At 39.2% G+C, this 25,603-nt stretch overlaps 2 protein-coding genes across 5 annotated transcripts in view; one reads left to right on the top strand and one right to left on the bottom strand.

Moving 5' to 3' along the window:
• Positions 1–4,800: 4,800 nt before the first annotated feature.
• Positions 4,801–14,831, top strand: csrp1 (cysteine and glycine rich protein 1). 2 transcript variants are annotated; one of them, XM_031895871.1, is made up of 6 exons: positions 4,801–4,922; positions 8,155–8,267; positions 9,639–9,807; positions 10,556–10,685; positions 12,138–12,231; positions 14,383–14,831. In XM_031895871.1, exons 2-6 carry the CDS (start codon positions 8,156–8,158, stop codon positions 14,457–14,459), a joined length of 582 nt encoding a protein of 193 aa, XP_031751731.1. In that variant the 5' UTR covers positions 4,801–4,922; position 8,155; the 3' UTR covers positions 14,460–14,831. The 2 variants fall into 2 exon arrangements, with proteins under 2 accessions (XP_031751731.1, NP_001006881.1); NM_001006880.2 differs by having other exon boundaries at positions 4,819–4,922; positions 8,152–8,267; positions 14,383–14,802.
• A 4,836-nt stretch (positions 14,832–19,667) lies between these two features.
• Positions 19,668–25,603, bottom strand: part of lad1 (ladinin 1) — a 33,355-nt gene continuing 27,419 nt past the window's right edge. The window contains exons 10-12 of one of the 3 annotated variants that reach the window (XM_031896140.1): positions 24,490–24,582; positions 23,926–24,000; positions 19,668–22,117 (exon numbers count right to left, since the gene is read on the bottom strand). In XM_031896140.1, the coding sequence (XP_031752000.1) occupies positions 22,112–22,117; positions 23,926–24,000; positions 24,490–24,582 (174 nt within the window). In that variant the 3' untranslated portion in view covers positions 19,668–22,111. The remainder of the gene's footprint in view (positions 22,118–23,925; positions 24,001–24,489; positions 24,583–25,603) is intronic. The other 2 variants (XM_012965673.3, NM_001079170.1) reach the window with 2 other exon arrangements.

The raw sequence follows: 25,603 nt of genomic DNA on the forward strand, positions 1-25,603 counted from the left end.
GACCTGGTCCAACCAGACCAATCCGGATTTATGCCAGGTAGAGCAACAGACATCAATCTACGTCGACTATTTACAAACCTACAGACTCCCCATAGGGAAACGGGGAAAAGCATTTGACTCCGTTGAATGGCCCTACCTATGGGAGGTCCTCAAAAGATTTGGCCTGGGGCAGCAATTCATTAAATGGATCCAACTGTTATACCAAAACCCCACAGCCAAAATCAGGGTCAACGGCATCACCTCAGAACCCTTTACCCCCTCTTAAGGAACCCGCCAGGGCTGCCCCCTCTCCCCCACCCTATTCGCCCTTGCCATTGATCTGCTGGCCATACTAATACGAAACTCCCCCAGCATACAAGGCCTCACATATGCCAACATATCCGAAAAGGTATCACTGTTCGCGGATGATATTCTAGTAAACCTAGCAAACCCCCGCCCATTCTCTCCCAGCATTCCTTCAAGAGGTCCAGAACTTTGGCAACTTCTCTGGTCTCCAAGTCAACTGGGACAAATCCCATGTATATGCCCTAGACCAAACACCAGCAATCCCACTTCTAACCGGTATGGAATTACAATGGGTCCAAACCTTCAAATATCTTGGCATCCGGGTGCACTCAGACCCCACACAGTTTATCAAGCTTTTCCACCTGCACTGTGAATGTTTACATGGTGTGTTCAATAAAAACATGGAAACATTTAATTATTTGTGTGGTATTAGTTTAAGCAGACTGTGATTATCTATTGTTGTTGAAGATCAGATCACATTTTATGACCAATTTGTGCAGAAATCCATATAATTCCAGAGGGTTCATATACTTTTTCTTGCAACTGTATAAGGAAATTCATATGTTTGATATTTTTCCTTAGTTCCAAAGAATATGTGTGAAATAAAATGTTTTAAAATGCATGCTTGTTGTTTTTCAGAAATGAAAAAAATTTAGCAAAGTTTTACAAACTATTATTATTTGAACTGCTGCTAGATCAGCACTGCATCTGATGGCTTTTTAGAAGCAGAGAACATGTACATATTAGGGAGTTTCACTTGCAAGCCATAAATTTGTTGCTGTAAGACCTTAGCAGCAAGCAGTTTCAATAAACTTCAGGATGTTTAGTGCAGTAGTTATGAGTGACTGAAGTGCCCCTAGTTCCTCTTAGATTCTGGAGATTCAAAAACAGCATGACTTCAGTAGCTGATTTTCACAGCCTGTCTAAAGGGGAACCAGACCCTGCAGAGAGAGGGGGCCCTGTAAGGACCAGTGACTCCTCCCCCCCAATTGTGTTCTGCAGTCTTTTTTGCAACCTCTGGGGGTGTGGGTGACTGGGGGGCTTTGCAGTTCCCAATTTACACAACTGGCCACAGAAAAATCATTTTACCCCCATTAAAATTATCGAAGCAAGACATTTTTCACATATGTCCTAAATCAATCATTGGCCAACTGAGCCCCTACAGCTTGTGGACTCCCAAACTGCTTTTAAGTCTGCTTCGTTACCAGGAAGTAACCAGAAGGTTGAAGTTTTTAAAGGAGCAGTTCAGTGTAAAAATAAAACTGGGTAAAATGGATAGACTGCGCAAAATAAAAAATATTTCTAATATAGTTAGTTAGGCAAAAATGTAATCTATAAAGGCTATAGTGACCAGATATCTTACATAATAGCCAGAACTCTGCTTTCAGCTCTTTAACCTCTTAGTTAGTCAGTGACTTTAGGGGTGGGGCATATGGGACATAACTGTTCAGTTAGTTTGTGAGCACACAGGTCAGATTCAAATGCAAACTAACTGAACAGGTATTTCTCATATGGCCTCCCTCAAGTCCTGATTGGCTACTGACTGCTAACAGCTTAGAGAGCTGTAAATGAGGAAGTAGTGTTATGGCCATTATGTTAGACATTTGCTCACTCCAGCCTTTATAGATACATGTTTGCCTAACTCCATTGAAAACAGTTTTTATTTTGCCCACTTTTTACACTGCACTGCTCCTTTAAAGGGGTTGTTAACCTTTTTTTTAACTTTTAGTATAATATTAAGAATGCTTTTCTGAAAAAATTTGCAATTGGTCTTTATTTTTTATTTGCAGTTTTTAAATTACTTAGCTTTTTGTGCAGCAGCTCTTCAGTTTGGAATATGAATACAGAAGGGCCTTAATAAAGATAAGTAATAAAGAGTAACAATAGCAATATAATTGTAGCCTAAGAGAACAATAGTTTTTGGCTGCTGGGGCCAGTGACCCCCATTTAAAAGTTAAGGTCCCCATACACGGGCTGATTATAGCTGCCGATATCGGTCCCTTGGACCGATTCGGCAGCTTATCGGCCCATGTAGGGGCAGAACCGAGGGGCCTGGCTGGCCGATATCTGGCCTGAAATTGGCCAGATATCAATCGGCCAGGTTAGAAAATCCAGTCAGATCGGGGACCGCATCGGCAACGACCCGATGCGGTCCCCGAACCGACAGTCGCATTGCCGCGTGTAGAATTTGATCGTTTGGCCCCAGGGCCAAACGATTGAATTCGCCTACATGTCTCCCTGATATCGCCCACCCGTAGGTGGGGTTTATCGGATGAAGATCCGCTCGCTTGGTGACATCGCCAAGCGAGCGGATCTGCCCGTGTATGGCCAGCTTTAGAAAAAATCAGAAAAGGAAAGCATATAATTGAAAAATAATAAAAAACGAAGACCAATTGAAAAGTAGATAAGAATAGGCCATTCTGTTACATACTAAAAATTAGCCTGAAGGTAACTGCCCCCCTCCCCCTTTACAGGAAACTGCACACAATGAAAACCCACAAAACATATGCTGGGTGACTTTTTCACTGACTATTGCTGTCAGTTGCCTTCATTAATCCTACCAGTTTTGTTCCTCACAAAAAAATTTCTTGCTGGATTCTTAAATATTTCTACACAAAATTCCTGTCTATTGCACATTTTTTAACCATGAGCCAGGAATTCATACATTTTATGAGAAAATAAACTTAAAGCAGTTTAAGTAGGAGTCATCTGTTCATTCTTATAATACATATTATTTGATTGTCTGAAAGTATCTTTAGTTGGAAAAATGTTGACAAAATATATAAAAGGTGGGAATAATTTCTCCCTCTCATATTGAGATATTGTGTTACTGTAAATTTGTGATAATTTACACTTGGCTTCAACATGTAAAGTATCCTTGCACTTTAACTTACATATATAGTATTTTCTATCTACTTCTATGGATGACATCTTCCACAGCTCTGAATTACATAGTGGTTCAGTTAGTATGCCCTTAAATAGGATCAAACATTTTTAAATAGCATTTCAATGATGTAATCAGTAGACATGAAGAACAGAACCTTCTCCTGTTAAATGTCCTGTTAAACCTTTAGCTGAAAATAGTAAACATGGTACTTTAATGGTAATTAAGGTTATCACCTTTTTAAACATCAGGGTCAATTACAAATTTGTTCGTTAATGTAATTAGGTGAGCAATAAATGTATGGGTCACCAGATGAGATTGCAGAATGTAGAAATAATCCTATTGAGTGGGTTTTATTAGATCAACCTTTCTTCTGCATTACAAGATAATGTTCATCATAAGCACAATAAAAAGTAACATTTTGAAAATGTATTCTGCCTATATTTTCCAATTAAAAATGAATTTCAATAGAAAAATATTAATAGAAATACAACCCCCCTTTCTCTCTTTCCATCTCTGAAATGAGCATGGTTTGTTTAATCACCCTTCTTTATGGTTGTATGAACAAGTAGAAAGCACTAAAATGGTTGCAGTAATGAATGTACAAAGGTACTTGCCCCATAAGTAATCTTAACAAACTGGCAGGGCCAATGTTTCTTACCAGCCTTGTTGATGAGTTTCATCTGCAAGGCGCAGAGGGCAGTGTCAGTGAATGACTCACCTAGAATGACGCAAAACTAAGTGGACAGGTAGGGGATGCTTATCTGCCTATGCCCACCCCTTATGAATACTGTGCTGTATTCATGCGATAAGGAAAAGTCCTAGGGTGCAAAGTGTAAAAAACATGTTGGCCTTTTGCACTTTGCACCCTGTCCCACTCTTTGTGAATGAGCCCTAAAATCTTTTGGGCTTCTGTAAAAAAAAATGTTGGCTCAGACCCTATTGTTCTGCAGTAAGGCACTGACAAGAATTGTCTTTGAAATGTAGGTTACTAAGGTGCCTGGTGCCCCCTTGCAGAGGAACTTTGGGGGCCTCCCCCACTTATATTAGTTTAGGAAATGACAAATTATATTAGATGGCAAATGGAATGCACTTCAGCTGTTAGATGCAAGGCCAGTCAGATAATTAGGATCACTCCTACATGAAGTGAAGCAGCACTATATAATCCACTGTAAGTATAATGCTGATGTGAGTCACATTCACAGTGCTTCCCCTGTGCAGCCCCCTCAAAACCTGCCATCTCATGGCGCAGGGCCTGTGGGGACCTTATTTATGCCCCTAAGACTCCCCTACATATTCTGTAGCATGCTATGGTAAAGCACATGAATAAATAAGGGCTGCAGGCTGTTGCAACTATGCAAGCAAGGGAAAAAAATTTAAATTAAATTCCATCTCCTATGATTATATGGTATGTAGCTAATGGTAGCTGTAAAAAAAGATTAAACTGATAGTATAACTTCAATCTAATTTCTCTACTTCAACATACATTTGCATTAGTTACTAGTAAAGTTGCCTGAAATATTCTCAGTTATTCTGCACATCATGGGTTAAGGAAGCCAGCGTTCAGCCCATTCTCTTCCTCTCTAATTTCCCTGCCTTCCGTATGTGTTTATACACGTAATCTCTTTTAGGTTGAAGTTGTCACACCCATAAACTCTGCAGACTGCCATATAAAGAGGAAACAGAGATCCGCTACCAAAAGAGAGCACACACTCTGAACAGGTTTCTTTTACCAAAGGAAGACAACAAGCAGGTAGGATGATTCCAAATGTCCTTAACTGTTTTACTATTAGTCCTGCAATGCTGACACACTTTTTATTGATATAACTGACCAATAGCTACAGCTGATCAATAGGCATAGCCCTAAAGCTTGCTACTTTATTTACACGCTAGTTACATAAGTTTGCTGAAATGATGTACCTCCCTGCTGGAGTCTATACAGAAAATATTGATTTTTCCCTTTGCTCTGCTCAAAAGTAAAAAAAAGATGTAATAATATCACTTATTTCTAAATATGGTGATAGTTTAATGAGCTGAAAAAACCTTTTATATGATTTAGCATATACATGCTATACCTGCAATATCACCCTAGGAATGTGCCCGGGTTTCCCAGGAATCTTCCTTTTATGGTGAGATTTGAAAGAATTCAGGAGCCTGGAACAAAAGTGGGAGGGGCATGATGTGTGCCTGTGATGTTTTCAGGGAAAAAATGTGTGAGCTAAAAAAAAAAAAGTAACATTGCTGGGTACGTGTATTCTACAGGATTCTATACACACACATACACATACCCTTTTTTTTCTATAATTCCAAAAAATTCTGTGCTCAAAAACTGTTTTATCTAAAATTGTTATCTATAAAGGTTATATGCTTTCGTCTTCTTTTTCATTTTCTTCCTGTCATGTGGAGCACAACTTCACAAATCTCTTAAGACATCAGTATACACAGTAAGGATATTTCTGCAGTTATATTTCAGGCTGCAAAAGCCTCCTGCTGAGCTGTGTCCTATTACTTTGGTGCTCAGCATGTGTGATTAGGTTGGATGAGCACAGTTCATGTTCTTGACAGATCAAAGTCATGCTTACACATAACCACATTCACTGTATATTCAAAGTAAATTCTGATTTAGTCACTAAAGAGGGCTCATAAGCTTTTTTTTGGGCAAGGCCCTCTTCACTGCTTCATAACCTAATGGGTTATTGGTTGTATTGTATGTAATTCTGTATGTTCAGAATATAAACCCATTTATTGCACAGTGCTGCTTACATGTTGGTGCTTTATAAATACATGTTAATAATAATAAAGATAATAACATATGAACCCTTAAATTCTTTACAGTATTGAAGGCATAATTTCACCTCCTGAATACTCGAATAATGGTGCAACATGATGCATGAAAAACACAAACCCTGTCTAGTAAACTCTTAAAGGAAACTAAAAAAGCATACTAGGCAACATGCTGATAATTTGTAGCTTTATTCTAACAATGCCCCTGAAGATTTTTTTTGCAGGGGGGTCCAGCTCTGTTTAGTTACAATACTGATGTTATGCACTATATATTCTCTCAAATAATAAATCAGTGAACAGAGTTTCCTGTTATAGAGCATTTTGTGCTTTGCCACAAATTACAATAAAAACATACTGATTGGTCAGCATTGGTCCATGAGAGTAGCTGTTAGAGGCAGACCATGCCCTGTTTTAAAGCATAGATGTAATAAATACAAACCTGCAGCACTATAAAATGAAAATATGTTTAGAGGATTTGAGTATGCATTTTTTAACATTCTTTCCTGTAAAATGTTCTCGCTAGCTGGAGAAATGCATGGTTTCTATATAGATGTGTGATTGCAAGAACATAGCATTACTGCATTGACCTCCTGTAATAGTGTTTTTTCGAGAGACAGTAACATTCTTGCTTAATTGGGATGCAATTGTTGGATTATAGTAGATCAGCTACATCTGGAACAGATTTGGCTCTTGTCACAATATCTGCAGTTTCAACAGCTATTGTACTTTTGCCATTTGACTAACTGAAACTTGTGTGCCCAAAACAAATATTTTGTAAAATCGAAATATGTAGAAGTCACATTGGAGTTCCATGATAAGTGTTTTACCAAGCTGGCAAAAATAGTAGAGATGCACAGGGTTAAATCTCCAACTAGCTTGGGTATTCCACTACTAGTCTGGAAATGCTGTTAGCTAAGGATGTCTTTATAACCTATGCCCCTGGGTGGGATAGTTTTCCTATAGGTCCAGGAGGATAGTAATCATTTCCTGGTAATGTCTAATATAGTAAGTGAGAGCACATGGCCCCTGTAAATAAGAGTGCCCTTAAAGAGGTAATGACACCAGAAATGTAACCCTTTTTTACATTCATCATAACACTGTCTTTGCATGCTATTTATAGTTTTGCTTTGAAAGTATTTCCCTGATGCTTTTACATTACCTATCTGATCCCCCATGTTCCTCTATGAGGGGGCTGCCATATTTATACAGCAGTAGTTCATTGGCATTAGAAGCTATAACTGACAGGTTGAGAAGGAACAGTCAGGTAGGCAAAACAGCCAGGTTTAGGAACTTCTATTAACAATTACTTACAAAAGCAGTGCTATTAGTGAAAAACCATCAACATAACCTATAGGTAACTTTTAATGCACATTGATATTTTGAAGAGTAGTTTTTTATTCAGGTTCACTTTAAGGAGCCATCCCTAGGGATATAGGATTCCTGTGAACAAAGTACAGGTATAGGACCTGTTATCCAGGATGCTCGGGACCAAGGGTATTCCGGATAATCTCCAGTTTAGGATTGATAACTGAAGGTATCTCTCCCAAAGTATTACTGGCCTTAATATGAAGGGACCACAATTTGAAAATGGACTCAGGCAAGATCTATGCCCTTAGGTTTTTGCTGGAAGTTATCTGAACTAGCTAGTATTCTAGTAGGTGAACTTAAACCCACTGTAATGCCAGTATGTTCAAGCTCGGCTTATGAAAGTTACTACTTAATTCTACATCATCTGATACTTTTTACTAGGTGATCACTACTCCTTGTATGCTAAATTAACCTGCATACTGGTTTAGAACCTCTGGCATTATACTATCCTGAAAGTAGTGTAACTATAGTGTAATTGTGTTCTACGTGAAAAGTAGCCAAAGTATCGTTTACGTTCAAGAAAGGGTTACATCATTTAAGTCTGGGGCTGGTATCAAAAGTTAACTAGCAATGTAAATAATTTGAAATGTGGTCCAGTTGTCATGCTTTTCACTGTGCCCAGTTATGCCCCTGCTCCGCCATGTTATATATCACCCACTCTGTTACAATGCCAAACCAACTATATGCCCCCCAACTTCAACTTTTTTGTTTTAAAATGCTTTATTTCTTTTTCCAATAATGTTAGTGCAGCATAAGTACTTATTTTGCTCCATGTATTATATGGATGTTTTCAAATTTGTTATTTTTTTAATTTTTGTCTTTACTTCCAGAAGAATGCCTAACTGGGGTGGAGGAAAAAAATGTACAGTGTGCCAGAAGTCTGTTTACTTTGCAGAAGAGGTGCAATGCGAGGGAGGAAGCTTCCATAAGTCCTGTTTCTTGTGCAGTAAGTTTCTATTTAAAAATAGTACTGGTATTATATTACTTGTTTATCTATTGTGGCTCATGGATGTGAATACAGGTAACAGTTATGGTTGTGAGGAAGAAAAAAATCCATCTAATGCCAAAAGGGTCAACATATTTCATTGAACAACTGGATCCATGTACCAAGTGTAAAAACAAGTGCAACTGAAAAAAAGTGCACTAAAAACTGTGCATTTAAACACTGTTCATAAAGATATATCTATACATGCTCCTCTATAGTTTTGCCTTGAAGTAGTGCCACTACCAGGATTCCCTTTGCATGCACCTATTTGATGACAAGCTAATTTGTGCTAAATACATGTCACCTGAAATGACACTAGTGAATGCAAATCATGTGAGTGTAACATAATCAAGATTTACCAGAGTTGATGTTTTTTTGTGTCTGGATTGGTAAATCCAATACAATGCACACTATCTAATGGATGCCCCATATAATGCTGGATTATTGAGAAAAATGCTGCACTGTAGGGAAAAAATATTGTAATTTCATGTGTTTAGCTTTTTGAACTTCTTGCACAAGCTTACGTGTTAATTGATGTACCCTTATATGTTCACACTTGTTGAAATGGAAGCAAACCTACTTAAGGAAAGAATTCAACACTTTCATGGTTTGTTATCGCACATGATCATAATTCAGTGTGGTTATTATGGCTAGTTTGAATGTGTCCATATCTGGTTGCTGGCACACGGCTTACCAAAGATGATGCATTCTCCATATTTATAGAAGAGAACCATATACAGGTATAGAATCCGTTATTCATAATGTTTAGGACCTGGAGTTTTCCGGATAAGGGGTCTTTCTGTATTTTGGATCTCCATTGCTTAAGTCTACTAAAAAATAATTTAAGCATTAAATAAACCTAATAAGATTGTTTGCAGTGATAGGTATATTAGGGGTTTATGTGTTGTGTGGGGCTCTTTAACACATTTTGGTTTGGAAGCCGGAGTTCCCCTTTAATAACTCTGTTGTGACTAGGTGGTCTTAAGTCTGTATAACCTGCCTTTCAGCTCTGTAGCAATTACTAGCTCTGCCTAACCCATGATGTGTTCTACCTGTGCTTACAGTACATGTGCCTGTCTTAGTACAGCCCCGTAAGAAAAAATGGGATGCATTTCGGCCTGTGCTTCCCTGTGGTGGAACGTAGGAGCATGCCACCGCAGGGAAATGCAGGTCCAAATGCCCATCTGTACAAGCCCTTCCAATGTTCTGTCACATTCTTTTTTTCATGCCAACTCCTAAAGAGATCCATGTTAGTGGTGCAATGCCGACACATGCTCTCTGATTTTTATTGCCTTTTTTTCAATCATGCATATATTTTATCCATTTCTGTAGTGGTATGTAAGAAGAATTTAGATAGCACTACAGTAGCAATTCATGGAGAAGAGATATACTGCAAATCCTGTTATGGGAAGAAGTATGGGCCCAAAGGCTATGGGTTCGGCCAGGGAGCAGGTACTCTAAGCATGGATCGTGGAGAGCACTTGGGCATCCAAACTGATGAGTGAGTCTTATACTGTATATGTGCATTATAATTACATTTGGACTGGAACGTATTATTATGTCATTAAGTCATTGCTGCATAATATACCTCTAACTACCAATTTTATTTTATGTACATTCAGTATTTAGTTGTATATAATTCATATACAGAAACAGTGATTACTGCCAACTCAAAGAACATCTAAATGGATTGCATAATTCTGAAAATATATTGTATTCATAGCTTCTCTTAAATTGTTTGTGATGCACCTTTTTCAAATATTTAATTTTCTATACATTTTACATTTTTAATCATGCCCAAGTTGCCAATATCTCAATGTCTGCCCACAGCCTATATATGACTGTTTAACTATTGTTTCTAAATCATTATTAGGATACTCAGCTTTGTACAATATACCTCCTTCCATAGCCCTTCTCTGGCATTATAGAAAATAAGGCATGGTATAGCATCATCTGAAGTTTAACTGGCAGAACACATTCAAAAATCTGTATAGGTTTCCCTCTGCTTTATTCACAACTTAGCAGGATCATTTTTGGTTTAATTCCTTTTTAATAATTTCGCTAGCTTCTCTGTCAGTAAATGTTGGCACTGATCAGATGCTATTTTTGGAAGGGATTTTCTCATGGCTATAGGTGAAGAGTAGTTCTGCAAATTACATATATCAGATCACTCTCCTTTTCAATTAAATGACCTAGAAATATTCATGTTATTTTATATTGAGTTATCCATAATTACTTGTTGTTCTCAGCCCCTCAAGATCCCAACCAACGAATAACCCCAATGCCTCCAAGTTTGCGCAGAAAGTGGGAGGTACAGACATTTGCCCTCGCTGTTCAAAATCTGTGTATGCTGCTGAAAAAGTAATTGGTGCAGGCAATGTAAGTACTACTGCAAGGAGTGGATTTATTATCTAAAAGAAGAAAGAATTATCTAGAGCAGCGCTGTCTAACTGACTCCCCTCTGTGTGGCACCCCACCTGCCAGTTGCTTTGATGTCTAACCTTTGTGTAAGATTTAAATAGTATTAGTACTGAGATTACCTGCCCTCCTGCAGGCTGTAAACTCCTGTATTGTTTAAACATGTAATCCCATGTATTGTTCACACCTCAGGCTCAGACTGTAAGCACCCACATTGTTTACCTGTTCACATCTCAGACAGAGAGTAGGAGCAGTGCCAGAATTGCGTCACTGTATATAATACCTGCCCTATGCTGCCTGTGTGTAGGACATACACAGGCAGCATAGGTCAGACAGAGCCATGCAAACACAGGCAGCATATGCCCTATGCTACCTGTGTGTGCCATACTCTGCCTGCCCTATGCTGTCTGTGGGAGGTGAACCTGGCAGGGGTTTGTTCTGGGAGTTTGTTAGTAATTGGATATAGCCATTAAATGGTGCATAAGGTATGAGCTGAGGGTTGCAGTGCTATCCACAGGGGAGGATGAGGCATATGGATTTAAGGGTGTGTCTTAATACGACATAATATAATTCATTTACATATGAATGAAGGTGATATCCCTACAGTGAGCACCAACCATTTGGGTTTATGCTGCACTACCACCATTAATGTGGGCATGGTCTTAAAAGCTCTTGTTATAACATGGGTGTGGTTTGAAGTGAATGTGGTTTTAAAGGAGAAGGAAAAGTAAAGTCAGTTGGGGGTGCCAAAATGTTAGGCACCCCCAAGTGATTAAATCGCCTACCTTTTACCCTGGGCTGGTGCCCCTGTTCTGAGAGAACAGCACCAGCCCAGGGTAGCTGTAGCGCTTCCTCCTTCCTGCTTCGCTCGCGCGTGCATGCGCAGTAGAGTGAAAAAGCCGAACTTTAACAGAGAAGTTTTTTGCCGACAAAATGAAGCAGGAAGTAGGAAGCGCTCGCTACAGGTACCCTGGGCTGGTGCTGGGGTTACAAGTTAAGCGATTAAAGTCACTTAGCCCAATATTTTGGCACCCCCAAGTGACTTAGGGGTATATTTATCATGCTGTGTAAAAAGTTGGGGCAAAACATCACCGGTGATGTTGTTCATAGCAGCCAATCAGATGCTTTGCTTTGGTTTTCTAACTGTTGAAATCTAGTTGCTGATTGGTTGCCCTGGGCAACATCAATGCTTCACTTCACTTTTGCACAGCATGAAATATACCCCTATGCCTTTCCTTCTCCTTTAAAAGGGGAGTGGTCAAAACTGGCTCACATTAGCAGCCCTCCACTATGTATGCTAGAGAAATGCCAGCCCTTGGCACCACTGAAGCTGGACAGCACTGATCTAGAGTAAATTACAGTTATTAAAGTTTATGCTGCTTACGTAATTTTCTATTGTTTTAAATCTTTCAGTCTTGGCACAGGACCTGCTTTCGCTGTTCTAAATGTGGAAAAGGATTGGAATCCACAACAGTGGCTGATAGAGATGGAGACATATTTTGCAAAGGTACATCACAGCTATTGGTGCCTTCAATAACTTCTCTAGCATAAAACATTATAAAGCTATTGCTACGTTGAGACTGTAGCAGACTAGCAGGGTGCCAGAGAGTTAACTTATAATGAGGCAGAACAGTGATCTGAAAAAGCAGAGCTAAGGGTATGTCAAGTAACAGGCCAGTGTTCAAGGCAAGCAATAGACAATATTCTGAGTCCAGAGTCAGGACAGGTGGCAAACAATAAACTTAGCCCAATAAAAATGTCAGAGGTAAGTACAAGGGATTGACTACATAAAGGCACAGACTGTGAACAGAAAGAGTCACTTAGGAACAAGACAGTCTCAGGAACCAAGCAGGACCACAGGGTAGCCGTTATTTTACAAGAAAACTAATTCATGGCAAACAACCTTAATGACTAAGCATAGTTAGCAGGAAGAAGTATGCTTATATAGGCATTTAATTAAAGAACCAGTAAGAGAAAAACAAAAAGGGTTTGTTTGCAAATATAATACACTTGTAAAAATTCAGGTCAGCCATCCAAACTGAAATTGGGTTATAGATTACATCTATACATGAAACATAATGGATAAAGGACCTAATTTATAAAGTTTATTAATGTTTTGACTAGAGTGCTAAGGGGTGCAAAATCACATTCCTTACTGCTTAACATTACTGAGGTACAGAGCATAGCACTGGCAGGCACAAGACAGCCCTGCTCTCCTATAGGACAGGTAGTAAGGACAAGGCCTTTTGCACCCTGCACCTGTCCGTGCACTCTAACTGTTACATCAGAAAAATGTGCAAATTCTGGTTATTGGAAGGTCCGGGATGGGTGTCTCCCCCACACCATCCCTTATAAATACAGCAATATAAACCTTCTGCTAGCTTTGCTGCCGTCGCATTTACATCCACTATTAGTACTTTATTATTTTATATTAGTGTTTCATTATTATAGAAGTTAGGCATGTTAGATATAGGCATTAAAGTTGAACTTAATGGACATGTGTCTTTTTTTAACCTAACTTACTACATACCCTCCAACTGTCCCGCTTTCCGCGGGACTGTCCCGGTTTTTATAGTGCATCCCGCTGTGCTGGATAGTTCAATGAATGTCCCGCATTTCCGTAATAGATTACGGAAATGCAGGACTTTCATTGAACTATCCAGCACAGTGGGATGCGCTGGCTGGAGCCGGGCGCTCTGGCTTCTTCTGCTGCTCTGCTTCTTGTGCCACTCCTTGTACAGTGGCGTCAGGCCCTTCTAAAAGGGCCTGTCGCCGCTGCACAAGGAGCCGCATAAAGAGCAGAGCAGCAGAAGAAACCGGAGCGCCTATGGGGGCTACTGTGTATGGGGGTACTGTTTATGGGGGCACTTACTATGGGGGCATTGTGTATGGGGGGTACTGTGTATGGGGGGTACTGTCTATGGGGGCACTGTCTATGGGGGTACTGTCTATGGGGGCACTGTGTATGGGGGGGTACTGTCTATGGGGGCACTGTGTGGGGGGTACTGTCTATTGGGCCATTGGGGGCACTGTGGGGGGGCAAAACTGGTACATAGTTATAACTCATTTATAACTGACTGCCTTCTATCTATATTTGTATTTTATATGTAGGAGTTGCTATATTGTTTTCCTTAGGTAGTACAGTATGAGGGTATAGCACATTTGCATCTGATCCCGCCATTTCAACTACATAAAAGGAGTATTTTTTTTTTTTTTTTAATGGGGCGTGGTAAGTGGGGCATGGCCACAAAAGTGGGCATGGTCAAAAAATTGCCGCGCTGCACGCGCCAAATCTTTTTGTCTCTCTTTTCATTTTTCAAATGTTGGGAGGTATGTTACTATGTTGTTTTCCAGTAATGTTTTTCCTACCATAATATCAGTTAAACTATCATGCTTGTTGCTAGGCCCATGCCATGGCTTAAAATGTACCAATGCCAAACCTTGTTTGCAATTTTCTGCCCATTCTTACAAGTCTTTGTTTAGTAAAGCAATGTCAAATGTTTTTAGATGTTCCTACAATGTTACAGTACATATTGTTCTCTATAAATGCTGAAATCCCTTTTGGTTAATTGCTTTTGTGCACAAAGTGCTTAAGAAGTATGCTGCTGTCACTGGAAATCTCAACCACAATCATATATCTCTCTTTTTTTATCCATAGCGTGCTATGCAAAGAATTTTGGGCCTAAAGGTTTCGGGTTTGGTCAGGGTGCTGGAGCGTTGGCCCACACAAAGTGATGACGCTGGAATTCTAAAAAGATGATTCTCTTTTCTGGCTTTTATCATTTTACTAACAAAGTTTGATATTTACAGCTGCTTTCTTACTATATCACAGTAAATATCTACTGCAGTTTTAAAATATAAGCACATGTATTGACTTTTGGTAGCCTGTGGCCTGCTGGTATTAAAGTATATAAAGAAGCTACTTCAATCTCTAAGAAGGGATTCTTGCTTTTCGCCACACAAATTCACATTTAGGCAAACTGTTTTCCAAAGCAAAACAGTGCACAATCACACTGAAACTACTGTGGATGTAAGAATATGAAGGACAGATTTTATAACGCAATTGACTAACCAAAAATAAAAAGTGATGGGACAATGTTTTCACTAGAGGTGTTTTTTTATGTGCATGAGTTCTTCACTTATTTATATAACTACACTTTATGCTAAACTGATATTCATAATAATCACAGAAACATACATTGTAATAGAAAGTACATTTAAGTAAACTTTCTCATGTGCTGACAGTACATAGATATTAGTCTTTGTGGTACACCATATTCATACCAATATATGTATGATTCTTTGTACTGTAAAATATTATTGGTACATGTTTGGCCAGCTTTAGAGAATGGATTATGAGGAGCCTACCTTTTATAGAGCTTATTTCTGTAAGAAATATTACTCAAAAAGATATGGGTAAAACATAGAAGGAGCAAGATTAAGGAAACAATTAAACTCATAACTACAAGACTGATCTAAAAGAAAAGCAGCATTATTTTAAGATTTAGAAGACAAATGAGCATAGTTTTAAGAACAAGATATAATATGCCATGGTCCATTATGGCCTTGGAAAAAAATAAATGTTGTAGTTTATTATAGACATTAAAAGGACAAAAAAATCATACTGAAGGTATATTTGATGACAGAGAGGCTGTTGGTGAATGGTACTATAATTTATAAAGAGGATAAAGAAGAAGAGAGATATTGAACAGTATTAAGAGTAATCTGAAGGACACTTGCTTAGTGTATTTAAGATAAGATAGCTTATTTCTTATTGCTGAGCAAGGTGCAAAGTTCAGAAGAGACATTAAATAAGCACCTACAGTGGCTTGCAAAAGTATTCGGCCCCCTTGAATTTTTCCACATTTTGTTTGGAATTCCACGTGAAAGACCAATACAAAGTGGTGTACACATGAGAAGTGCAACGAAAATCATACATGATTCCAAACATTTTTTACAAATAAATAACTGCAAAGTGGGGTGTGCGTAATTATTCAGCCCCCTGAGTCAATACTTTGTAGAACCACCTTTTGCTGCAATTACAGCTGCCAGTCTTTTAGGGTATGTCTCTACCAGCTTTGCACATCTAGAGACTGAAATCCTTGCTCATTCTTCTTTGCAAAACAGCTCCAGCTCAGTCAGATTAGATGGACAGCGTTTGTGAACAGCAGTTTTCAGATCTTGCCACAGATTCTCGATTGGATATAGATCTGGACTTTGACTGGGCCATTCTAACACATGGATATGTTTTGTTTTAAACCATTCCATTGTTGCCCTGGCTTTATGTTTAGGGTCGTTGTCCTGCTGGAAGGTGAACCTCTGCCCCAGTCTTAAGTCTTTTCCAGACTCCAAGAGGTTTTCTTCCAAGATTGCCCTGTATTTGGCTCCATCCATCTTCCCATCAACTCTGACCAGCTTCCCTGTCCCTGCTGAAGAGAAGCACCCCCAGAGCATGATGCTGCTACCACCATATTTGACAGTGGGGATGGTGTGTTCAGAGTGATGTGCAGTGTTAGTTTTCTTCTTGCCACTCTTCCATAAAGGCCAACTTTGTGCAGTGCACGACTAATAGTTGTCCTATGGACAGATTCCCCCACCTGAGCTGTAGATCTCTGCAGCTTGTCCAGAGTCACCATGGGCCTCTTGGCTGCATTTCTCATCAGCGCTCTCCTTGTTCGGCCTGTGAGTTTAGGTGGACGCCTTGTCTTGGTAGGTTTACAGTTGTGCCATACTCCTTCCATTTCTGAATGATCGCTTGAACAGTGCTCCGTAAGATGTTCAAGGCTTTGGAAATCTTTTTGTAGCCTAAGCCTGCTTGAAATTTCTCAATAACTTTATCCCTGACCTGTCTGGTGTGTTCTCTGGACTTCATAGTGTTGTTGCTCCCAATATTCTCTTAGACAACCTGAGGCCATCACAGAGCAGCTGTATTTGTACTGACATTAGATTACACACAGGTGCACTCTATTTAGTCATTAGCACTCATCAGGCAATGTCTATGGGCAACTGACTGCACTCAGACCAAAGGGGGCTGAATAATTACGCACACCCCACTTTGCAGTTATTTATTTGTAAAAAATGTTTGGAATCTTCTCACGTGTACACCACTTTGTATTGGTCTTTCACGTGGAATTCCAATAAAATTGATTCATGTTTGTGGCTGTAATGTGACAAAATGTGGAAAAGTTCAAGGGGGCCGAATACTTTTGCAAACCACTGTATATATGTATGCAACCCTGTATGCTCACAGAATACAGTATTTCTGGACAGGATGTGTGTGTGTTGCTTGCCATTACTCCTAGATTGTGCATTAATTAATTAAATAAATGTCTGTCTATGGTAGGTGGTAAGTACAGGGCTGCTTTGTTTCTACTCCTTCTGCTAGATTTGGGATATATTGCATGATGTAGTGAGCACCCATTGCCTCGATAAATGGTGCATGGACACAATTTTGTTTCTCCTACTGATCTTGCAATAAAAATTGCTCAAGTCCTCAGTCATCAGGTATTTGTAAAGACAGGTAAACTGAAGAGCTGTGATTAACTTTAAAAGTTTTGTTCCTTTACAATGATGCAGTCTGTGCAGGATACTGTAATTGTACTCCTTTATGCATTTGATGGCGAAGTTTCTGTAATTTTAAAAATAAAAGCAATATATATGGGCCCTTTGTTATTCAAACAAGAGTATTGATCATATATATATATATATATATATATATATAATATCTTGGACATTAAACAAATATTTCAAAACTGTGGTTTTCCAGAGGTGATAACAGTACCCTGTTATTCTCCACACTTGCTCTGTTCCATAGACCATTCTGAGATATACCTTACCTTTAGAGTCTTCCCCGCTACTGTGTCACAACATATTCAAGTTATTAATCAATGTGTAATGACCCAGAGAAAAAGATTGCGCAACAAAAACTAGTGCAAAGCTTAGGGCCTACACATCCAAAAAGGCACTATAGGCAATGACACACACTGGGTGCATTGTCACCCACAGGAAATATTCATTTCCATGGGCTATAAAGCAGCCAAAAACACCTTTCCATCAGTTGATATTATTAGCATGTAATAATTAAAAAATGCAGAAGTAATGATCTCCCAAGCCAAAACTAGGCCTAAGACACATGTTCCCAAAGCAGATAAAAATAAACTGGTTTGGATACATCTAGTATAGGTAAATCTAAAGCAACTGGACTTGCTAACTAATCATTAAAGATTCATTACTTATCCAAGCAACTTCTTCAGTTCCACTGACTGGTATGGGAAACGTCTGCATATAAACTCCTATTTGAAGATAGCAATGTCCAAATTTTGGACAAAGACCGCTGGTTTGAATGAGGTGTAAAAGAGGTTATTCATGTTAAGGTGGTAAAACCATCCCTAAACAGAGCCTTAGATACCACCTGTCTGATACATACAATGCTGTTCTAACATCTGTACCCCGGCGGTTTCAGAGCACACCTCCGTTCATGCAACTCTCACAAGTAACACCTGTCTCTAGGAGTTACATGATACTTTGGTAATCCTATCAAAGTAACTCCACAGCATTCACACCTCTGTGGGTTTCTGGTGTCACCTCTCTGAAGAGTTGCAATGTGCCATTATGATTGGATTTATGAGAGGAGTTTATATGCTGCAATCATAGAGTTGGAAGGATTTTTTTTCCCTTCTGCGGCATCAGAAGGGGGTTTGCTCTCCTCTGGATCAATTAGCAGTTAAGAAGGTTTTATATAGACACAACAATTGAACTCATTGGATGCATGTATTTTGAAACCTAAATTACTATGTTACTTAGTAATACTAGTACAGTTAGCTAGGGCCCATGAAACTGATGGACTGACTGCCTCATTGGAGACCATCCTGGAGGCACTTGTCAAGAAAATTAAGTCTCAGCAGTTCCATCTCACATAGGTTATGCAACATGTATATTAAAGATATTAAAGGCAAACTTGCAGCCAGGACCTGCAGTGACCTGAGATCACTGCAATCCAGCACCATCTACTGCCCAATAAACCCTAATATACGATTGGACACTGCCACTGCATAGTTATATGCTAAGTGTATGTGTCTTTTTAGAAACATACTTAACAGATGGTGCCTTAGAACCTCCTCCAGCACACAGTGATATCAGGTCAGGCACCTACATGCCGCTCGTCTGTGGTTACCCTCTCTGGGTACCTGGGCTTTTTTTCCACTGACCTAATTGATTTGCCTCCAGAGTGACATCAACAGTGACATCATGTCTGGTTTCACAGGCTAGGTTAAATATGTAGGTAGGGCAGGTAGCAAGGACTGGGCGGGCATATAGCGGCTCAGCGGGGCTGGTTCAGGTTGCAAGTCAGCAGATCTGGGTTAGGCATAGGTCTGCCTGACTGGACCTGTGCAAGACTGTACATTAAGGAGCTCGATAAATGTTTCTGCCAGTCCTTCATGTGCAGTACCTTACCACAAGGTGAGCTTCCCAGAAGTCTGACAAGATCAAAACATTTCTGTTAAAAGACCCATACACACTAGTAGAAACAGAAATTGTTTCGGTTGCTGCAACTTTTTTTATTGGCCAAGGGACTACAATGTGTAATGTAATTAATCAAAATGTAAGGTCCCACATAACTATTTGTGGTATTTGCTGCTGTTTTATTTATTTTGCTACAATGATCTCAGCATAGCCAGCTACTCTGGAGGCAGGATAATGAATCTTGTGCTTACACATCAAATTCGTTGGTGGCTTACTGTGTAGGTAAAAGAGTGCTGGAAAATCAGTGTAGGGAATAAACAAGGCAGTGTAATAAAAGACGCTAATGAGGTTTTGTAATAAAAGGCACTAAATTTATGCAAGTACAGTACATCAGATAGTATTTATATGATGATTTGTTGCTGTTATTTGCCATAGGATAAATAAGCAGCAAATGTACAAACTAAAGGAGGGCAATATATATACAAATATAAGCCACAAGCAAAGTTTAATAGAACTTAAAAATACCCATAAAACATAGCAACAAATAAAATTACATTTCTCTTAAATTATTGGCAGCATAAGAAATAGTATAAAAAGATAGGTACAGAACAGACAAGACAAAACAAAAAAAGTTAACATAACCTCTGTTCAAAGAGAAAATTAAAAAGTTCCAATGCACATTTCAGGTATCTACCTCAGCATTCTTGCAGATACAGTCAGGTTAATACGTTATGCTCTGTATTGGCAAAAAATGATCCTATGCGCATATATTCTGCATGAATCCAAAGAGACCATTGTTAAGTAAGTGGTTCATCCAACTTGAAGCCTAACTGGAGAAATTGGTATTTTTTATAATATGTTCCAGCCAAAAAGCCAGAGAGATAATTGGTGTATATTCTTGATCTTATAAAGTGCCAATGGAGCAAATTCAGAGCAGTTAAAACATAGTAACTGGGGCTTATATAAGCACTTTGCAAATTTGCCCCTGGGCAGTAACCCATAGCAACCAATCAGTGATTAGCCTTTTCCAGCCAGCTGCAAGCTGAACAATGAAAGGATCATGGAGATTCTTGTGCCACCAGACTGAGTTTCCAAATTTAAGAAATTGTCATTTATTGTGTTTTGCCTCTGAAGACTAGGACAACATTGAGTGTGGCTGGTGGATGTATGAGCTCATTTAGCTTGTTTTGAGTGGTAGCCCCTCTCTCTAATAATACGTTATCCACTTATTCTTTACATTATTCTCATAATTAAATATTCTGCTCATTCCTTGATTAAAAGCTTTAAAGGGAAGTTCACCTTTAAATAAACTTTTAGTATCATGTAGATATTAATATTCTGAAACAATTTGCATTTGGGCTTGAATTACTATTTTTTGTTTTTTTGGTTATTTAGCTTTTTGTTCAACATCTCTAGTTTGGTATTTGAGCAGCTATTTGGTTGTTAGGGTCTTATTTAACCTAGCAACCAAGCAGTGGTTTGAATGTCATACTGTATTAAGGAAAGGGTAATTCAATAGGAAGATAAGTAAGAAAAAGTAAGAAAAAAAATTATAGCCTTACAGAGCAGTAGTTTTTTGGACACTGGAGTCGGTGACCCCATTTGAAAACTGGACAGAGGCAGAAGAGGCAAATTATTAGAAAGCTATAAAAATATATAATGAAAACCAATTACAAAGTTGCAACAGGACATTCTATAACATACTTAAAGCTAACTTTAAGGTGAACTATCCCTCTAATATGATAGGCTGTTGATCATTGTATGGACAAAATGTAAAGGTAAGATTAATAAGGATATTGACTATCGTTGTATATAAAATTAATGCACTTAAATAAAAATCTGGTCACATACACATATTACATCCATTGGCTTGAACAAATGCTCCATAACAGTCATAGTCCCGCTATTTCACCAAATGCTAAATGGTTAAATCTCCTAGACCACAGATGCCATTATTGTTTGAACAGTGAATTGTTTCAAAGTGGGGAAAGGTGTAAAATAAAAAACCCCATAAATATTGGGATTATAACCTGACTTCATCATTTCAAAAGAACAGCTTTGCTACCAGCTTTTTATGTTAAAGCAGTACTTATTGGGACTCATTTACAATCTCAGGGGCAGTGTGCAAAGTGCAATATCGGGCATAAGTCGCCATGTTTTTTACCCACAATGCAGATACCTGACACAATTACAGCTGATGAGTAACAAAAATCCCTCTTGTCTGAGCCTGATTTTATAGGCCCAAGTATGGGCCACTTTTGATTAAGTCCTCTGTGTTAATAGGAGGAGGGACTGACCCAGTGGTGCAGAGCACAACTGTGAGGAAGTGCAAGGAATGGCTTTAGATGCAAGTACCCTTAATGAATTGTGCTATTTTGTGCAATGACTGCACCTAAAATTGAGTGATCACAACAGCATTTGTAGGTCGTAAATAACCACGTATACATGTAATCTTAAATTTGTGACTGTGAATTATCTTGGAATCATTGTTGTTTTCATCATTAGTACACTGATATTACACTGTTTTCAGCATCCATTCTTCTCTCATTGTCATCTTCTTTACGGTCACCACTGTCTTCCGGATTGGACTGAGGTGTGATTTTTTTCTTTTCATACTCTGCTAATTGAAATATAAAATTGCAGCCCTTTGTGGAAACTGATTTAGTGTTTTTCTTTTTTTTATTGTAGCTGTTAGGTGATAATATTTTTTTAATGCCAACTGTAAATATGTAGAATATATTTATGTGATGTAACCAGTAATGTAATGAATTATATAATTTGTTGTTGTCATTTATTTTGTTTCTCATTGCTTTAAACCAAATATCGAATAAGGAAATCAGAGTAGGAAGGAATATGGAGATAAATGAAAGATATTTGTTAAAGAACGAAAGGGAATGTCCAATGATTTTCTTTGTTCCTGTATATCAAAGCTGGAAAAAATAAAACAATGGTCATTATATATATATATATATATATATATATATATATATATATATATGTTTGATTACATATGATTACCAATTCTTAGTATTAAAGAGCAACAAAATGAAGTCAGGTCAAAACTGCAGCTGCTATTACATAGGTAAAATATGGTGAATAATATCTGAATAATTTGGAACATTTCTGTATGTCTGCAAAGATTCCATTTCCTTAGAATCAGTCTTTGTTTTAAAGCAGTGCTGTCCAACTTCTGTCGTACCGAGGGCCGGAATTTTTCGGAACTACGTGGTGGAGGGCTGATAATGGAAGACAATTTTGACCACTCCCCTTTTTGAAACCAGCACCCACTTGAAACCACACCCGTGTTATCACATTACCATACCCATATTAATGGTTGTAGTACAGCAAAAACCTGCCATACTCTGCCTTCCCTACCCTGCCTGTGTGTGCCATACTCTGCCTTCCCTACCCTGCCTGTGTGTGCCATACTCTGCCTGCCCTACCCTGCCTGTGTGTGCCATACTCTGCCTGCCCTACCCTGCCTGTGTGTGCCATACTCTGCCTTCCCTACCCTGCCTGTGTGTGCCATACTCTGCCTGTGTGTGCCATACTCTGCCTTCCCTACCCTGCCTCTGTGTGCCATACTCTGCCTGCCCTACCCTGTCTGTGTGTGCCAAACTCTGCCTTCCCTACCCTGCCTGTGTGTGCCATACTCTGCCTTCCCTACCCTGCCTGTGTGTGCCATACTCTGCCTGCCCTACCCTGCCTGTGTGTGCCATTCTCTGCCTGCCCTATGCTGCCTGTGTGCCATACTCTGATTGCCCTACCCTGCCTGTGTGTGCCATACTCTGCCTGCCCTACCTGTGTGTGCCATACTCTGCCTGCCCTATGCTGCCTGTGCATATGGCACACACAGGCAGCATACAGTGACACAATGCTGGCACTGCTCCTAAAGAATGCACAATAACTATATATTTAAAAACTTTTTAATTGCAGTACCACCACAGTATATGTTCTTTTTGTAGTATGCAGGGATTATTTGTGGGTTTCTACTGCTCCTACAGTCTGTCTGAGGTGTGAACAGGGGAACAATGTGGGTGATTACAGCCTGAGCCTGAGGTGTGAACACTGCAGGGGGTGAACAATGCATAGATTAAAAGGTGTGAACAACACAGGGGATTACATGTTTAAACAATACAGAGGGTCTACAGCCTGAATCTGAGGTGTGAACCATGCAGGGGGGGCAGTTAATCACAGTACTGATACGATTTAAAGCTTACACAAGAATAAGCCATCAAAGCAGTCAGACAGGTTGGGGGCCACACAGAGGGGGTCGAGGGCCGCATGTGGCCCATAGGCCGCCAGTTGGACAGCACTGTTTTAAAGCATGCCAATTTTGGGAAGGGAATTAAGGAGGATCAAGAGACAGAACAAGGGTTCACTGATCCCTTCTGAGAAGGGAACTTTGACACCCTCACTTGTAGTTGAGGTTGCTTATTCATCTCATCCATTTAAAAAACTGTTGAGGTTATGCATTTGTCTGCTTTGATCTTCTGGCAAAACCTCCCAGTTTGTGATGTTAGTGGCAGGCTACGCCCCCTCCATAAAATCACCAGTAGATTCAGGTTGAGTATGGGCTTGTGTGGGTGCATGCTCCCTAGAGCCAGGTGCTGGTCACAGATTTTGTGACCTGCACATCACAACAGGGTTCATCCCTTAAAGGACCAGAGTCATCTACTGAAAGTTCACATTTATGGCAAAATCAATGACAATTTTGTTTAATGTGTTTTCTGCTCACCTTGGTATCACTTGATGACTGAGATTTTTGTTGCCATAATTTTTTTTTATTGGAAACATGACCAGTGCTGATTTCCTGCAAACAGATAATAAATAAGTCTTGTAGTACCTTGCAGAATTTTAAAAGGGTGCTTCACCTTTAAATTAACTTTCAGTATGTTATAGAATGGCAAAGTTAAGCAGCTTTTGAATGAATTGCCTTCTTATTCACACTCTGCAGTTTTTAAATGGGGGTCACTGAGCCAAAAAAACTATTGCTCTATTGAGGCTACAGTTTTATTGTTATTGTTACTTTTTGTTACTTTCTTTTCTCATCGGGCCCACTCTTATTCATATACCAGTCTCTCATCCAAACCACTCCCTAAATAGCCACTGAATTCCAGATTGGAAAGCTCCTGAACTGAAAATGAAATAACTAAAAAACTACAAATAATAAGGACCAATAGCAAAATATATCAGAATATTACTCTTTACATCATACAATAAGTTAATTCAAAAGTGAAAAACCCCTTTAACTAAGATTGTCACAGGACCATCTCTAGTTCACAGTATATCGGTTACCAACCTTGGGTCTTGCAGCAGAAGTTGAGTCCTCCTGGGTTTTGCTGGCCCACTGATTAATACGGGAGGTGACAGCAACAGGAAGAGTAAAATCCTGCTAAATACAGTATACAATAAATGTAAAAGAATTAAAGTTGTGATAAACAGAGCATATGAAATATTTATTTAAAGTCATCTTTAAGAACAAATAAAGAGCAATGCCCATTTTACAACAAAAATATTTTTGATGCAGAAAAAATTTGATGGTAACAAGAACAGGTACTCAGGTAATGTCACAGTAGTGGAAGTGAAAACAGTAAACAATTTAAAGGGATTAAGGTTGCCACCTTGATGTTGGGGCAAAGGTGTGAAGTGGGTGGACACATGATGTCAGTGGATGGGGTTATGATGTGGTGATTGGCGATTGATCGCCATGTCATTTACTGCACAGGCATGTCCGGATTTCCTAATTTGGAAAACCAGGCAGGCAGTTTTGACCAGGGCAGCCCGTACAAAAACCATGCTGTCCAGGTCAACACCAGACAGGTGACAACCGTAAAGGATACATATACAGTATTTAGGGCCCTAATTTCAGTGGAAAAACTTTAACAATAAATAGTGCTCAGAGTGTCAGGGCTCAGTAAAGCTGTACCTTCTGACTGATGGTAGGTCACACTGTGCCACTGTGCTTTTTTAAAAAGATGACCAATAAAAAATTCCAGCTAATTGGTTGCATTACTACACCTGGGTAATTTCATGGGGTTTTGTAACAAAAAATTTGCTCAGGTGCAGTAACCCTTAGCAACCAATCAGCAGGTACCATTTAATGGTCAAAAGCTAATAGTTTATTGGTTGCTATGGGTTACTACACCTCGGGAGGGTTATTGGCCTTACATATTTGGGTAATGGCTTTTATTGTATAAATTATATTACATAATCTTGTAGTGTAAAAAATAAGGACCTAGCACAGCAAGTTTGGAAAGCAGGAATGTAAAGCTGTTGTCCTCTGTGTCAGCAACATGCAGTCTCCCTCCTGCATTCTGTCACTATGGATGCAGGAGGGAGACTGCATGATGAAGCCTGCAAGGCTATGGTCATGCACAGCTGTTTTAATCTCAACCTGCGTAAAAACAAAGGCC

The sequence above is a fragment of the Xenopus tropicalis genome, chromosome 2 (assembly GCF_000004195.4).
Source record: "Xenopus tropicalis strain Nigerian chromosome 2, UCB_Xtro_10.0, whole genome shotgun sequence".
In the NCBI taxonomy this organism is placed as follows: domain Eukaryota; kingdom Metazoa; phylum Chordata; class Amphibia; order Anura; family Pipidae; genus Xenopus; species Xenopus tropicalis.

Coding starts and splice junctions, on each gene's coding strand:
- csrp1 (XM_031895871.1), top strand. CDS start 8,156: ATGCCTAACTGGGGTGGAGGAAAAAAATGTACAGTGTGCCAGAAGTCT. Junction 8,268..9,638: donor TAAGTCCTGTTTCTTGTGCA/GTAAGTTTCTAT, acceptor CCATTTCTGTAG/TGGTATGTAAGAAGAATTTA. Junction 10,686..12,137: donor AAGTAATTGGTGCAGGCAAT/GTAAGTACTACT, acceptor TAAATCTTTCAG/TCTTGGCACAGGACCTGCTT.